The 16,816-nt window shown below is 39.9% G+C and overlaps 1 protein-coding gene across 6 annotated transcripts in view; it reads left to right on the top strand.

The window, feature by feature from the left end:
* The window catches only part of RABGAP1L (RAB GTPase activating protein 1 like), a gene marked incomplete at its 5' end in the record, with an annotated part of 698,468 nt that overhangs the window by 668,862 nt on the left and 12,790 nt on the right, over window positions 1-16,816 (top strand). For 5 of the 6 annotated variants that reach the window (XM_082834440.1, XM_082834438.1, XM_082834439.1 and 2 more), the window contains 2 exons: window positions 8,223-8,333; window positions 15,115-15,219. In XM_082834440.1, the coding sequence (XP_082690566.1) occupies window positions 8,223-8,333; window positions 15,115-15,219 (216 nt within the window). Of the gene's footprint in view, window positions 1-4,489; window positions 4,639-8,222; window positions 8,334-15,114; window positions 15,220-16,816 lie in introns of those variants that run through there. The other variant, XM_082834445.1, reaches the window with a different exon arrangement.

Genomic DNA, 16,816 nt, shown 5'->3' with positions numbered 1-16,816 from the left:
TGCTCTATTTATGCATATCAGATACCCTCTATAGCTATTTCTTTTGTATTATTGTAATAGCTTGTCAATACATCATCCAACTAATATTTCTATACACTTTTTTTTTTTTTTTTGTGGTACGCGGACCTCTCACTGTTGTGGCCTCTCCTGTTGCGGAGCACAGGCTCCGGACGCAGGCTCAGTGGCCATGGCTCACGGTCCCAGCCGCTCCGCGGTATGTGGGATCTTCCCGGACCAGGGCACGAACCTGCGTCCCCTGCATCTGCAGGCAGACTCTCAACCACTGCGCCACCAGGGAAGTCCCACTTTTAATAATGTCTAGAAATTTGTACTGGAGTTAAACTTGGTAAAGTTATAGTCCTCACATTATAATTACATTTTCAAGGTGACACTTGACAACATAGTGTCCAACCATCAACAGATTTGTTCTTTCAGATATTCACTATCTAGTTTAAGAAGCTAATTACAGTTGTATTCATTAAAGTAGGAAGGTGTCTTAGGAAATACATTTTAGCAACTTATAAATTTAATCCTGTCAAGAATAAGATCTGTGCCCTGGGAATAAGCACTTTATAATTCACAGTTCTTGGACTGGGAACCCGAAAATTCTCAAGAATAACTTGGGAAGATCTTTGAAGGCATTGAGTCAGAACTTATACCAGTTCACTGACAACCCCTCCTCAACCGTTAGGATCCATAGTGTTTAAAATGCCTTGTTTATCCTCTAGCTTGCCATACGGCAAGGGAGTTAGGAAGATTGTGTCAGTTAAAAAAAAAAAAAAAGAAGTCCAGAAATGTCATACCTTAAGATATTCCAAGAGATTTTTTCAGCTTGATACTCTTTCTCTTGGGCATGGTAGGGTACAGAAAGAGGATAGCTCTCAGTAGTCACATTCTTGCTGTAGCTATCTAAACATGTGTTTTGTGTCTGTTTTTATGATATATGCAAACATCTACTTCTGAGGTTATGTCACTGTGCTCACCTGTGTCTAACACTTGATGAAGTGGTGTTGGTATCAATTTAAATTTTAGAACCCTAAGCACAATGAAAATGTTCTGGAATTTGATAGTGGTGACAGTTGTACAACTTTGAGAATGTAGTAAAACCACTGAATTGTATATTTTAAAAAGACGAATTTTATGGTATGTGAATTATATCTCAAAAGAAAAAAAAAAAATCCAAGCAAGATGTCTGAAGAGAATTGGTATCTGCCTGCCATCTTTTTTTTCGTAAACCTCAATCACACCGGAGGTACCTGTGCACAAGCCATACTCGTGGGAGGGAGACCTCCTGTCAGAACTGGAGCTAATCAATGACTATAGATCTTACGTGTACTTATATTTATAAGGCAAAGGCCAACATAAGTGGGTGATGCATTCATTTTTATGTATATATACATACGTGTGTATATATATATATGTAGTATATACGCATACATATATACATGCACACAGACATAAACATATAAATAGATAATGCATATATATATATATATATATATATATATATATATATACACACTGCCTGTGCTACCTGGTGTTGGCATCAGTTTGTATTTGAAACCAGTGAGCTCTATAATGACTGCTTATAGCCTTTGGTGTACTCTTTCTGTTTATCTTCCTGACTAGATTCCAAGACACAGAAAGGAAACTTTATGGGAAGAAGAATATACAGTATTTATTCTAAGCCTCTTTTATTGTCCTTCTTAAGTCTGACCTGGCCCGATTTGTGTAGTGGTATTTATCTGCTCTGATATTTTGGTTTGTAAATTTATTTATAGATTTCAAGTGAAGTGAAATGCAGGATGAAGATTTGTCTGTAGAATTACATCATGTATACTTTTATCTTCATACAAATCCCCAGAAAACAAACATTCATGGATATGTGCAGCTGTTTCAGTCATCTTAAAAATTAGTAGCCAAGCCCCTAAAAAGCAGCTATCAACTTCAGAAATTAAAATATCATTTGCTATTTTAAGGTGATGAGTTGTTTTCATTTGGGGGAAGTTAGTTTTCTAATGATGTAATCTATTGATGGCAATTTTAGAGAACTACAGTCTTCATCTGTCTTTAGAAGATGACATGCTTTTCTTGTTTAATTAAAGAACTACTTGTACAAATGTGGGTTAAGCCTTCAAAAGCACAGCTAATTAATTAAATTCAGTGAATCTCCCAACGTGTAATGAAGGTTATGTTATTACCTGTTCTAGATGGGCAAATCCTAGAAAGAATCAGGAATGCTTAAACTCTCTTGGGTTTGGGAGACAGTATTATAAATACATAGTTTCTAATTGAAGAATCTTATCTATGTTCAGTATAATTAAATCTAGAATGTTTAACTTCTTTCTTGAGGTTAGACATAGTACATTTTTTATCAAAATGTAATTCAAATAGAAGGAAAATGATTCCTGTAAGTTCACAGAACGTTTTTCTTGCCCATACTAATTTTTGTAGAGCAGTCATCCCTGCATGTGATTTAAAATTAAGCTATTTAATTATAAATAGTACAAACAAGATTTTCTAAATAAAGCTTAACTTGTAGTATTTGCTATCCTTACATATCTAAGGAAATAATTCAGAACAATTGTCACATTTTGTTTTTAACTTGATAAGTGAAGAAGTTTATGCTAAACATACGTGGAAAAAAAGACCCCCACCTTTTTTTTTTTTTTTTTTTTTACTGTATTGGACCCTTCCTTACTCAGAGAAGTCAATATAAGTGAATCCATCTTCGAAAAGTATTTTTCTTCCAATGAAAATAAACTTATTATTTTTCACATCACAGAGATATTGCTGGCTTTTGGAAATGTTTATGTTATGAAATCATGTGCTTTTAAAATGAACAGTGATAGTCAAGAGGATGATTTCTATCTGCCTCTGACAACTTAATGATAAACTTCAAAAGGCTGCCACTCTTTCTTTTTGCACGTGGGTAACTCGATGAACTCACTGTTATAGGATTGTGGAGAAGGCAAGCCTAAGTTCTCTTGATGCTTCTCGAGCCACTTAGCTAAGAAGGAGCAGGTGGTTTCTGATGATGCTTGTCTGCTGATTGAGTTATACTTAACAGGAGAGGCATAAATGTTATGCATATTAAGAATCTCTTGGTATATTTATCAATGATCTTCAGAATTCTCCAAAAATTTTCTTCAATTTTTAGTACGTCTTGTTTCCTGTTAAAGGAGTCTGACGGAGAAAATTACATCACACTCCTATGTTTCTATGTCATCTAACCCATTTGCTTTTTAAAAATTTGATTTGTATGCTAGAGTAGTACAGGGATTTGCAAACCATACGGCCGGTGGGCCAAATCTGGCCCACTGCCTGTTTTTGTAAATAAAGTTTTATTGGAACACAGCCACATGCTTATTATCTATAACTGCTTTTGCACAACAATGATGGAGTTGAGTAGCTGCAACAAAGACCATATGGCCTGCAAAGCCTAAAATATTTACTGTCTGGGCATTTACATTAAAAGTTTGCTGACCCCTATGCTAAAGAGTAATCTAGGATTGTTTTTAAGTGCTATGAGAAATGCAGTCTCGTTTGCCAACTGCCAGTTAGTTCGTACTGACAAGATTTTCTCTTTAGTTTGGCATTTAAAATTGTTTAAATTTCCACCAGAAAGATAAAACTGGATATGCTGGGTAAAGTAGGAGCATAAAATGATTTGAGACATCCAGATTTTCTTTCTCAAATTTCATCTACAGATAATGTAGACATTTAAACATTTCATCTATAGGCATTTGTCTTTGAATGTCAAAAAACTGTTTGATGAAATTTGAAGATGACGACTGTCAACTCTTTTGAAAGAGGCATCCAGAAGAAAAGATGTGAGAGTTGAGTGTGTTGTTGCTAATAAAATTGCACTGGGTCTTTTAGGAAAACATTTTCTCCTGACCCTTAAATGTCTTTAAAAGTCTGTGCCAAGAATTCATTATAGCAGCAGACAGCACACCCAAAATACTGAGCTAGAGTTATAAAGCTGCCTCCTGCCCCATCATTTTTTCCTTTAAGGCTGAGTTTATTTTCTTCTGATTGCCAGTTCACATTTCTCTGGTTTCTCATCTTGGAAAAAATCACATTCACCATTCCTTATATTGCTTCACCCAAACTCCAACCCCCAGACACAGAGGAGAGCTGAGATCCATTTTTCTTTTGCATTCCCCTGCCCAGCAATTTCATTCTGTTGCCTGAAGATGCAATATTTTGCAATGTTTCTGACTTTGTCATATAAGGAAGTTCCTTCCACCCAGCTCTAATAACAGTGTAAACAACTCACACCGTAGTTGCAAATAGTTCCACAGACAGCGTTTTCATCAGTAATGCAAACTGCAAATAACAGCGTGGAGAGGGCGGAGTTTAGTGTATCAGTCTTCCTGAGTTGAGACTTTGCCCATTGGCTGCCTCAAGTATACTTTCTTGCATCAAATGTTAGCTGTCCTGGAGAGAACTTAGAGTAAATGACACTCTAAGGAAAAACAGAAGAGCAAAATAGCATTAACAAGCGTCTGTTTTTGTTATTGCCATTTCCTAATTGTATTAGTAGGTGTGCAATTTCATTGGATATTCTTTTTTTTTTCAATTGTCTTTGTACCTATGATTGAAAACGGTAGTTGGTCTATGGCTTTTCAGGAGGTAAGTTTTTTGTCTGTGTATGTCTGTAATATCAGCGTCTGTCTCTCTGAAAAATGCAGTATCCTCCTCCCCAAAGTTACTAACCCAACTTTCCCAGCTGCACATCTCCTATGCAAGAGGGGAGGGAACTAATGAGGAAAGTTGTCTGCTGTTTGTTCGAATGTTGTTAATTGTGTGACATGGAGGAGGTTTCAGACAGTGTGCTGTGAATTTTAAGGGTTATGTAAGCATTGTCTCCTGTAGCCTTTTCCGAAAGGCAAGGGAAGCGATTTGCCTGTGTTGTTTATGGGCTCTGAGCGTTCAGCACATCCGCTTGTGCAGACTTACGGCATGTGAGTATCTCTGCACCGGCTGAGGTTATGGGGCCACTTCACGTCTTTCTCGGGTGGGCCGCCCTTGCCAACATTTCAGAATGAACCAAGCAAGATTCCAACCTTTCCCAAAGCTAAACTGTCTTCTTTATTCTAGTATAAAGGCAGACTTTTTCTTCAGTCAGTTCTAAAAACAGTTTTGGCTCCCTGGGAAAGGCTGGAAAAGACAGCCAAGTCATGTTGTCTCTCTTTAACCCTTGGTAAGTGTGGGCGGGTTCTTCTTCATAGAAAATCTCCACCTTGCCCCGCCCCCAGGTTCATACTTTGGAGGACGATACTGCATTTTTGGCCCCAGAGCTTGCTTTCCCACGTGTCTGAGTGCAGAGCAGGAGTTGCACACTTCCCACTGTGCTGCTTGCTTTGCACACACTGAACTGAAGCTTCTTGCTAGAGCAAAAGCCACTAGGCTTGCCCCCTAGGCTATTTTGCTTTTTAGGGACCCTCAGACACACCTCATTTCTCCCCAGTCTTCCCCCATCCACCCCACCCCCTTAGCTATGTGTCTGCGAGGAAAGGTTTGAGTTGTGACAATCATGGTAATGGGAAGTGACCAGTCAGGTTTCAGCCAAGCTCACACCTCTTTCATATATAATATAACATGACCCATCAGACATGTATCTCTAATCAGTAGTGAAGTAGCTCCTGGTGCAGTTTTTAAGTACTTTGAACAAAGTGCTTTTCCATAGCGTTGGATGACTTTACCTGGAGGTTATTTTAACTTGATTCTAAGCATATATCACTGTAACCTGAAAAACTGGTAGCTGCAACATTTTTCGCTTGTGCCAACTTAACGCAGTGTAAATAAGTAGTTGAGGGAGCTGTTTGTATCTTGGAGACCTAAGTACGACTTCAGTAGAAATAGGGCACTTAAGAATAGGTATTCGAATAGTCTTATCACGGTCTCTTTTGAGGGGATTTATCAAGAAATGAGAAAAATCTCTTCCCTGTCTAAAGCAGTCTGCCTTGTGAAATATGGTATGATGAAACTGTGCTTGGTATTGCTGCTTGTTCCTGGCAAGGAGGAAATTTGTTGGAAAAGTTTTTGAACCATATTTTTTTAATCTGCTTCCAACAAGCATGTAAGCTGTTTCTGTAAAAAGGGGTAATAGTTTGATATATCAGGACGAAAGACTAATCTCTAGCCCCTGCTAGAATCTGGATGACTTCAGCAAAGATTGAAAGATTCAGCTGTAGACACCCTGGCTATTTTTATATTTTAGTTCCCACTTTTATTATGCTTCTATGGGAGGGTAGAACTTCTGTAGATTGAGGAGACAGACAGAATTTGATGAGTATAATTTGCCCCTACAAATATGTACACTGTCTTTTCAGGAATATCTTGGGAAAGGGTTCCTGACAAGGCGTCCTTTTTTGTGAGGGGTTACATTGTATCTTGGTCACAGAGGAAGATCCATTAGGGTTTCACATAGAATATGAGCTTCTAATAGGAGAAGACTTAAAAAAAATTCTCATTTTGGCATTTTATCCTTTCCAATGGAATTGAAATTCTGAATTGCTTTTTATTTCCTAAACAACTTTTGAAACATGTATATTATATATTCATTGTAGACAACTTGGAAACATTTTAAAAGCACAAAGACAACAGTTAAAATAATCCACTACCCAGAGTTAATGTTATTTATGTTGTTATGAAAATGAGATTTTCCAGTTATTTCTTTTTTTCCCCTATAAAGTAGCATAAGCATTTCTCCTGTCATTAGAGAGATATTTTTTACTTATATTTTAACACTGTGTGTAATTCTATCATTAATTTATTTAGAAGTATTTAAGATTGTTTTTTTTTCTTTTTTAGTAGATCTCTTTTTCAAAAATGTTTTGACTGTTCCCAACTGTTCCAGTCTACCTTTAACAAAGGAGAAGGCAGCAATTGACCCTGTTGGCTGGCTGTAGTCAAAGTGCACGTTTGTCCTTTGGCTTCTTTGCTGGCCCTGTTTTTGGATCCTCTACCTCCTTGAAAGTCTCAGGCTTTGCCCTTACCGTCTGCTTCTTAGCCCTTTTTAAAAAACAAAAAGAAAAGAAAAAGAAATCAGGGCTCTTCTTTCCATATAACAAACTCCAGGTGGTTCTACAGAAGATAAAATTCACTCCCTGCCCCCCTCCCCGCCTTGCCTCCAGTATGCTCTGATAACTATCTTCCAGGGCATAGATTTGTCTTCTGGTTGTACACCACTGCTTTGTCTGAGTTTTTGCCATCCTTGCAGAAAACACCGTTAGGAGTGTAAATCTGAAAAACAGGAAGGTCTTATCACATTGATGTTTTTCCTGTCAGCTCTCTTTTGAATCTTCCGTAACTGCTAACAATAGCAGAGACAGCACTTTTGATAGTTTGGAAGGGAGGTCGCTAAATTGCTGTTCAGAAAACAGAGGGAATGTACACAGTTCATAATGACTGGTGAAGGGGAGATCTTGCTTCATAAGAATTAGTGGCTTGCTTTTTTCATCATATAACCGTTTCAAATTTTTTTCTAGGAGTTCAAGGGGAAAAAAACAACTCAGCAATTTATTTTACCCAGAACCTTTTAATCTGAAGTTTTTTAAAAAAGCAAAACAAACATTCAGAGACATTATCATAAGGACAGTTGCTCTTACTAACACAAAAATTGGCGTTCAGAAAAGTAAATACATTCATATCCAAAGAATGAAAATGTCAGTTGATAGCAAAACAAATCCAAACCGTGTATCTTAAATATACTCAATTAATTCAAACTCTGATATGGGAAAAACCATTTAGAGAAATGTCTATTGGTTTCCCCAATTTCATCCTTACTGTGTCTTGCAGTTTCCTTTGAGGTCAAGGGTGGGATTATCGTGCATGTTTCAAACAAAGACTTGCCTGTGTCTGTATTCTAGGTCTATATGAAAACCTCACAAGATTGGGGGTGTGTTTGGAAATTTTGCTTTTCATGGCACGGTTTTTATGATGAAGTCCTGTCTGGAGGGCTTAAGGGACAATTGTAAGTTTCACTGGGTAGAGTTCCGCATCTGCTCTGCTCGCTTAACTCACTGTTGTTTCCCAGACAGCAATCCTGCCTTCCTGTGCCACTCGCGCCTTCTCCTTTTTACACCTTGAAAAGTTCACTTTGTTGTTGTTGTTGCTGCTTGTTTTTCCTCACCAGTTCCATTTGTTTCTGGTAGTATGTCCAGGCACTAATGCCCTAATGCCCACCTCTGGTTGTTGCTCTTTTTCTGCAGAGGGAGAACCGGAGATTACAAGAGGCCAGCATGAGGCTGGAGCAAGAGAATGATGACCTTGCCCATGAACTAGTAACCAGCAAAATTGCTCTGCGGAATGACTTGGATCAGGTAAACCTGTCCTTCACTAGGGGGAAATAAGACTATGACAGCCTCCTCCGGGGCAAGGACCAGGTTGCTCTCAGGGCAGTCCCACCAGGGCTTGCTCTGTACTTGACCCTGACTGAGCTGCCTGATGGGTGAATGGGTGGGTGGTAAGTGGGAGGGGACGGCTGTGCTCACCGGAGACGGTGGAAAACGCAAGCTTTTGAGATAGGTTTCGGTCATTTCCAAACAGCATGTGCAGCATACTTAAAAAAAAAAATAGCTCTATGCTTCTCTGGTGTCTCTTCTCTTAATCTCTACTTTTCCTAAACCAAGGACTGCCAGCATCATTACCTGAGACTGTCAGTCACCAAGAGTATACAGTGCCACTCTAATATCTGTAGGCACTGTACTTTCTTGTTCCAAAAAGATTTCTCATCTACAGTAAATGTGAGGTTTTATATGAAGTATGTACACTGAGATGTGTGTTGTTGGATTGACCGGCATCCTAGTGGTTGAGAGCCAAGACTGCCTGGGTGTGCATCCTGGCATCACCACTCACTAATCATGTGACCCAGGGCCATTCTTAACCTGCCCATAGGTTTAAAAAAGTGTTGACCTCATAGGGATGATGTGAGAATTAAATGAGGTAAAGCACTACAAGAGTATATGTTCAATTAACATTAGCTGTTGCTAGGAAGCCCTTAAGTTCTTTAACTTCCTTGTCCTTTCCAACAGTACTCACAGCTTTAGGACTTACTGTTTTTCCATTGGTTGTGTTTTTGGAAATAATTGGCAATATTGGCATTATAAAAGGAATCTTGCACAGATTTAAAGAGCCCATATTCCCAATGGTGCAGGGTCAGAAAAGTTGAGACTTAGCTGGTTGAATCTGTAAAAAAGAGGCATTACCTATGCTCTGGCTATGCATTGACAATATTTAAAATACAAATCCGTTAATAATATAGATATGATTGGATGTTTAGAATTGCAGGAATGCTTTTAATGTTTAAAAATGGTCCCTGCCACAACTCCTTTTCCCAGATAAACAGCTAATTTTGCAGCTCAGAAGTTTTAGCCACAGTAAGATGGGAGATAAAACCACTGTTAAGGAAAATTGTGCTGAAGGGGGAGAGGAGGAAGCTGAAGGCGTCAACACTTAATGGAGTTTGAAAATAAAACAAAAACTGTGCTGCTTGGGACACAGGATGTAGAAGGTAGAAGCAGCAGCCCCATGGTGGAAGGCAGGGGGATGGCCCTTTTAACTGCAAACCCCATTCAGCCAACCTCTCTGCAGGTTGTTAGAGATGGTATGAAAAATGCGTGACTAAGAGAGTCAGAACCAGGGAAGGTAGAGGGGTTCCCATTCAACAGGGCCACACCCAGCCTGACCTTGGCTGTTGTACTTTTGTAGCAATAAGACCACGGTGTGACTCAGTACTCTAATGAAATTTTTGTTTCCATATTAGCTTTCCAAATGGCCTTGACTGACACTTGATTCTGCCATTTTGAATATTTTATCCATTAATAGTTTTCTTAAGATGGCTAGCTAAATGAAAAGTTTTGCAATAAATCTGTTGTAATCATTCCATGATGTATGTAATTCAGATCATTTTGTTGTGCACCTTAAATGTACACAGTACTGTATGTCAATTATATCTCAATAAAACTAGAAGGAACAAAAGTTTTAAGCAGTTAGACTCAGTAGGTATGCAGTGAAATAAGTTAGAGTTGAAAGTTATGTGGTAAATGTATTTGGTACATTAAAATGTACATTTGGTATATTTAAAAGGTTGAACAATAATGAAATTAAATACTTACTGAGTTCCTACTATGCACCGAGCACTTTATTCAGCAATGTATAAGCATTATCTCGTTTAATTTTCCTAATGACTCCATTAAGCAAGTAGTTTATCTTCCATTTTATAAATGAGGAAACTGACGTATATACTCTGACTTGGAAAACGATCCTAAAAAAAGTAGAGATTTGCTCAAAAATATAGGTACAAGGTTGTTTACTGCAGCGTTACTTACAAGAATAAAAAATTGAAATAATGTATATGTCCAATAGAAGGAGAGAATGAAGGTATATCTGTAAAATGTCTTTCTGGAATCGTTTTTAAAAACAATGGGAAGGTCATGATATAATAATATTTTTTTAAAAAAGTAAATTTATCTATATATAATGTTTGCATCTAAATTGCAAGGAATGTATGCTGGCAAAGGGCCATCCTGTAGGAAAAGAAAGGAGGCTAGAATATACATTGACAGGAAAAAAAGCCTACAAGAAAATACATCAAAATGTTACTACTAGATGTCTCTGGGTGATAACAGTAAATCTAATTTTTATATTCATCTTCATACTTTTTTCAATTATATATCTTTTATAAGAAGACCTTAAATTACTTAACCACCCTTGGTTAAGTAATAATGTGCCTTATAACTCTTTAATGATCAGAAAAAATATTTTATTAAAAAAAATTGTTTCACCACCCAAAAAACCCATTTTGTAGATTAGTCCGGAACAATTGCTAGGGTCCTCCTGAAATTATTGAGTACCTAGGTACCTCATGGAGCTACTAGATCAATCCCTGAAGAAAACATCCCTTCATTTATTCCTTCTTTTTATTTCCTCCCTTCATACCTCCCTTTCTCTTTTAAAAAAAGTAGTTAAGACCTGGCCCCTCTGCCTTTTGAAGCTTATTTTCTAGATGAAAGAATAAAAATTGCCATTTCATTGAATTGCTAACTCAAAAATTGCTATCTCCTCCTAACATCTAATTTTGTAGTTTCTGCCTGAGCAGGGTTTATTTGCACATCAAAAAGCTGTCCCTGCAGTTTAGGTGTCCTGCCCCTCCAGTCTTTGAGGAGAGGAAGGATATTAGCGTGAGGCTTTCCTGCCTTCACCCAGTTTGCCCAGTATTTTTCCATTCCCAGTTTTTCAAAATCAAATCTTTTAATTAAAATAGCAAAACATTGGCATACATTAAACAAATATGAAAGCAGATTGTATTTGAGACAATATGTAAAGCAAACAAACCTAATTAGGTAATTAGGTAAGTTATTTCATACCCATGTCATTTTAGCGCTGGCTTCAGGCTTCCTGGCCCCCAGCAGCTCTTCATTTTTCTCTCTGACAGAGCCTTCTCTTTTGACAACTTGCCTCCCTGAGACTCCTTAAATAAGGACTTCTCAGTGATCAGAAATGAAAAAAGATACAACATCTCCATATCAGTTTCTGTTGCTATCTGCTTTCAGGCCCTTCCTGTTCTTTCTGTTCCCAAGGAACAAAAACAAGAGACACAACCAGTGCTTTCCCACTGCAGCCTGGGCCCAGGTCCCTTCTGACCAGAGGGAGTTCGTGTCAAACCAGAAGCTGCATATCACAAGTGGCACATTCTTTTGTTCTGTTTTAAATTGAACAACTGCCTTGGCTAGTTCTTTGAGAAATTATTTCTGAAAGAGCCTCATCCCTAACGTGAGCGCTGAGCCTTCTGAGCAGGTTATTAGTTGGTTCATGATTTAATCACACATTGCCATGTTCGTTTCTCTCATATATATGTCATAGAAGTTAGAGAGCAATTAGAAGTTTTCATATCAATAAGACATTAAAAGATGTTGGTAGGTGATTAGAAGACAGTAATGACAATGGTCCACTCAGTCTTACCAAATTATGGTGAAGGTTTTATCATTTGGGCTCAAAGATAGAATTAGAGTATCTATCTGTTTAGTATTCTGTTCCTGGAGATTCCTTTAACGTTAAAGATGGTTTCTACTTAAGTGAGGTATAGAGGTTGGCTATATAGAGACCCAGAAGACCATTTTTAAAAGGAGAACCTTTTAAAAGGAGAATTCAGATCTGGTTCTGTTTTGATGAGCAGAATCAGTCCTACTTTACTGTTTAGCATGGAGGGGAAACTCTGGATACAGCTTCCTGTGGGACCCACAGCAATTTCTGCAGATGTCAGATCTGATAACAGAAATAGAGGGAGGTCACCTGACCTTGGCATAGTGAAGAATGTGCAACAGAAAATGTGTACATAAAACTAATAGGCCTGGGACTTCTCTGGTGGTCCAGTGGTAGAGAATCCGCCTTACAATGCAGGGGATGTGGGTTCGATCCCTGGTCAGGGAACTAAGATCCCACATGCCGTGGGGCAACTAAGCCCACACATCACAACTACTGAGCTCACACGCCTCAACTAGAGCCCACGTGCCACAAACTACAGAGCCCACGTGCCGTGGAGCCTGCGCGCCACAACTAGAGAAAAGAAAACACACACACCACAACTAGAGAGAAGCCCGCGCGCCACAATGAAAAAACCCCGCATGCCTCAACGAAGATCCTGCTGCCGCAACTAAGACCCGACGCAGCCAAAAATAAATAAATCTTAAAAAAAAAAAAAAAAAAAAAGTCCCTCTCGTCAAAAATTTCCTCAGGGAAGTGAGTTTTTTCCCTTTTTTTTTTTTTCTTTTTGGCCACACTGCACGGCATGCAAGATCTTTTAGTTCCCCAACCAGGGATCGAACCCGCTGCCTCTGTGGTGGAAGTGAGGCGTCTTAACCACTGGACCGCCAGGGAAGTCCCGTCCCTTTTCTTATAGATATTTCCAAAATCGTACAACATCTAGATATGCCACAGAATTTTAGAAGCTTGTTGCTGAATGTCAGGACAGCATTGACTATTCAGAAGTTGGCAAAAGGCTCACTTTTGAGCTAGAGTGAATCTCCCTTCAAGAAACCAAACTTAGAAAACATTTGTTTCAGTGTGTCATGATATATATTATGAAAAGGACTGTTTTCTTCACAGAATGGAGATTGCTGAGGGTATGGTAAGAGGTGGTTACAGTGCAGTCTTCTTTATTAGCAGAGCTGCCGCTCAGATATTCTGGGGTAGAGTATCTGAGTGGACTGCCATTCTAGGGAGACAGATTTGGTAAGATTTTTAAGAATGCTGAAGCCATCAGGACAGCTTTTTTTTTTTCCACTAGAAAAATTGGATTTTTTATTTAAAAATATTTTCAAAGGCTAATGTCATAGTGGAACAACCAAAGGATAGTTGAACCAAATTCTCAGGGCATTAGAGGAGCACCTGCCAATGCAAGCTCGTGATTCGCTGCCAGGAGACCCTCTGTTGGAGACCTTGGGAAGGATCTCCTGCTTTGTAGGTAACTTGTCATCTGCCTTGCAGCTCTAGAATTCGCAGTTTTGAGTTTCCATAATCTACATCTGATATCTTACGATTTATTAAAACTTGCAACATGCATGTTGCATTTTTTGAGACCCACCTCTACTATTAGGATGCGTTTTGCTGTGTAGATTTTTCCCCCTAAACTCTAATGTATCAGAACAAATTTCAAAGTCTTTAAAAGGGACTTTTTCACTTTAACTACCTGACAGTTCCACATTATCTGAAAACAGCTATAAGCCCTAGGCTGTGGGACATCAGGAACTGGAAGACAGAGCCGAGAAGCTGGAATGTAGTTTCTCTGCCAGGACCCAGCAGACTGTGCTGGCCTGGCCATCTGGACATGTGGGAGATATGGTGAAACACAGACAGAAGGCCACCTGGCCAGTTTTCACAAAGACTTGGACAGCGTTTTGCTGCTGTCAGCCCGGGATGGCTTCTTCAAAGAGCTGCCTCTCTTCTGTGACTGCGGTTTTCTCTGCTGAACTCATTCCACCCACCTCCACCCAGTCTGCTTCTCCAGGGCCTCAGAGTGCCACGTCCATTCACTCACTTATGGAGCGCCTGCTCTGTCCCAGTCCTGGGCTCAGGGCTGGGGGTGTAGTGACGAGCAAACGAGAGAGGTTTCCCACCTCCCACAGCTGCAGACAGCTGGGCGAGGCACACATTATCACACACGCAGTTTGTCACTGTAGCTCGTGCTGTGTACTGTCAAGGGAGATACGAGCTTCGGTTGGGTGGGGAGCTGCTGCAGATGGGGTGAGGGGGACAGGGCTCAGACCACGCTGCACTGCAGGGTGAACCTGAAGCCGAGACCTAAAGGGCGAGCTAAATGTCCTAACGTGTAAAGCAGACACGCGTTAACTAAGTTAAATATACAAACACACAGTGCTTTCACGGTGAATTTTGGTTCTATATCCAAATTATAAGCAGTGTACTCTCTCCAGGCTTTTCTTGGCTATTCTAGAAATATGGTCTTTTCTGCCTGGATTCTTAGTCCTTAGGTCAGTTTTCCTCAGGGCTGTCTCTAGCACGGGTTTTTGGTCTTAATTTCTCCTTACTGCACTCGTTGCTATTGTGAGTAGCCTGGTGGGCCAGATTAACCTGGGCTGGTCTTGGAATGTTCTCACCTAACTGTGGTCCATGGATCAGCCTGTCTGCTCATCCTCTCTGGATCTGCCCCGCGCACCACCAGGTGGAAGCTTCCAAGTGAGGCTCCACCCTTCATCCAGTCTTACCACGCAGTCTCAGAGTGAGTGCTGTAGTGACAGCTGAAAACGTGGAAGAGGTGTTTAGAGAGAGCATGGGCTTCAGCGCCATTCCAATCTGAATTCAGATCGTGGCTCTGATCTTAGATGTGTGTCCCAGTCAGGTTTATTTGGTCTCTCCAAACCTCACTGTCATTACCTGGAAAATAATTTTTGTTGTGAGGATTGGAGATAATGTGTGCTGAGTGCGTGGTACCTGGCTGGCATTCAGTGAAAGCAGCCACCCCCTGGGTGAGCCAGAGGGAATAGAAAGGCTTCCGGTAATGTTGGAACAATAGTAACTGGAGGTCGGAGAAAGTATACACGTGCTTTCTTCACCTTCTTTATGACTGTGATGGACTCTGATTTGCAGGCAGAAGACAAGGCAGACGTGCTGAACAAGGAGCTCCTCTTGACCAAACAGAGGCTGGTAGAGACTGAAGAAGAGAAGAGGAAACAAGAGGAGGAGACAGCTCAGGTAACAGGCGTAGGAGGGCTTGTCCTTACGCAGATGTATTGGTATGCAGAGTTGATTAATACTGTAAACAAGAAGTAACATGAAATTTGTTCAGATCAAGGGCGATGCTGAAGCAGTACATGTGAGTAGAATTGAGGCAGCATTTCCACCCTTGAACAGCTTTTAGGAATTTGCCTTGACCGAGACGTCTAGCGAGAGTGGTACGCTTTCTCCAAGTTTAGGAACTTGGAATTATGATCCAAGAGCTTTGAGGCATCTGCAGATTTCGTGTTGTACCTCCAAGATGTTTGACTTCTCTGAAGTAGTTTATGAGGATTGCTAAGCTGGAAGCCTACAGAGATCTCTGCTGGGAGTCACCTCCATCAGTCACGCATTTTCCCGATTCATGCCTTAGAAGAAGGGGCACCCACGTTTCTGTTCCTGGCAGAGCTCTCAAATCTTCTTCCCTGAGAGAATAAAAAGAAACCCTTTGGGAGCCAGCCCTGAGGTTAGCTCTCTACAGTATTCATATGGGTTGTGAGGCTGAGCAGCTGGAAGACACACCATTGCCAAGGACCCAGAGGTGACAGGAGGGACCTCTCCACCCTATAGGAGTCAAAGCTTCCGGCTTCCCTGAGGAAGAGCAGGCTGCTTCACCAATGGTCTCCATCTCTGTCCGTCCCAGGCAGGCATGATTAGCTCACTTATAATGAGTTCAGTTCGGAGACATCAATAATACTAAATATAAAACAGCACACAAAGCATTTCAAAGACCTACATCCAAGCAACCAGAAAAACTTCCAGTAAAGTTACTAATGAAGGGATGTGTCATTTAGCACCTTCTGGGATTTATAAAACGTATTCCATGATTTTTTTTTTTTAAATGATGCAATGAGTCTCGGCAATTACTGTGGACCAAGATTTTTGTTTTCCTTTAACATACTCAAAAATATTCGGGGGCCGATTGTCCAGTTTGATCTAGCCCTTTGGATGGGTTTTGCTGTTTTTTTACTTCCTATTTTTTGGTGGCCCACTTCAGTACTTCAGGTAAAGAATGAAGCTGTTAGCAAATGAATTTAATCCATGCCTCTCTCCTGTGTGTGTGTGTGTGTGTGGGTGTGGGTGTGGGTGTGGGTGTGTATGTGTGTATATCCTGTTTTAATTGTTGTGGTTCCCTTGTGAGATAGGGATTATTCTCATTTGTCAGATGAGTAAACTACAGCTTAGAGAAATTAAATGAACTTGCTCAAAGCATCTCAGCTATCTCAGTTGACCCTGAGTCAGTGCGGCCTTATTGCAGAAGGGACTGAAGGGTATGGCTGAAGTCCTTGAATTATGTAACAGAGAACAGAGACCAATATAAACAACTAAGTTTGAATCAGTATAACCTACAAATGCTCTTAGAATTTTAGAATGTAGCAAATATGAAGAAATTCCGAAATCTTATAACGATAGGACCAGTTATAAATTGCAGTCACTTGTGAATTTACAAGTACTGAGTATACTGCATTCATAATTTGGAATGCTGCAAAGCAGAATTATCAGTTTTTTCTGATTGTGTACTTAAAGATTAACCAGAGTTGTTTTTCGTTTGGTCAATTTGGGAGAATCGAATTCT

The sequence above is a fragment of the Leucopleurus acutus genome (assembly GCF_964270905.1).
Source record: "Leucopleurus acutus genome assembly, chromosome: 2".
Taxonomy (NCBI): Eukaryota; Metazoa; Chordata; class Mammalia; order Artiodactyla; family Delphinidae; genus Leucopleurus; species Leucopleurus acutus.
The sequence above is the reverse complement of the archived record's forward strand: the minus strand, read 5'-3'. Positions and strand labels throughout refer to the sequence as shown.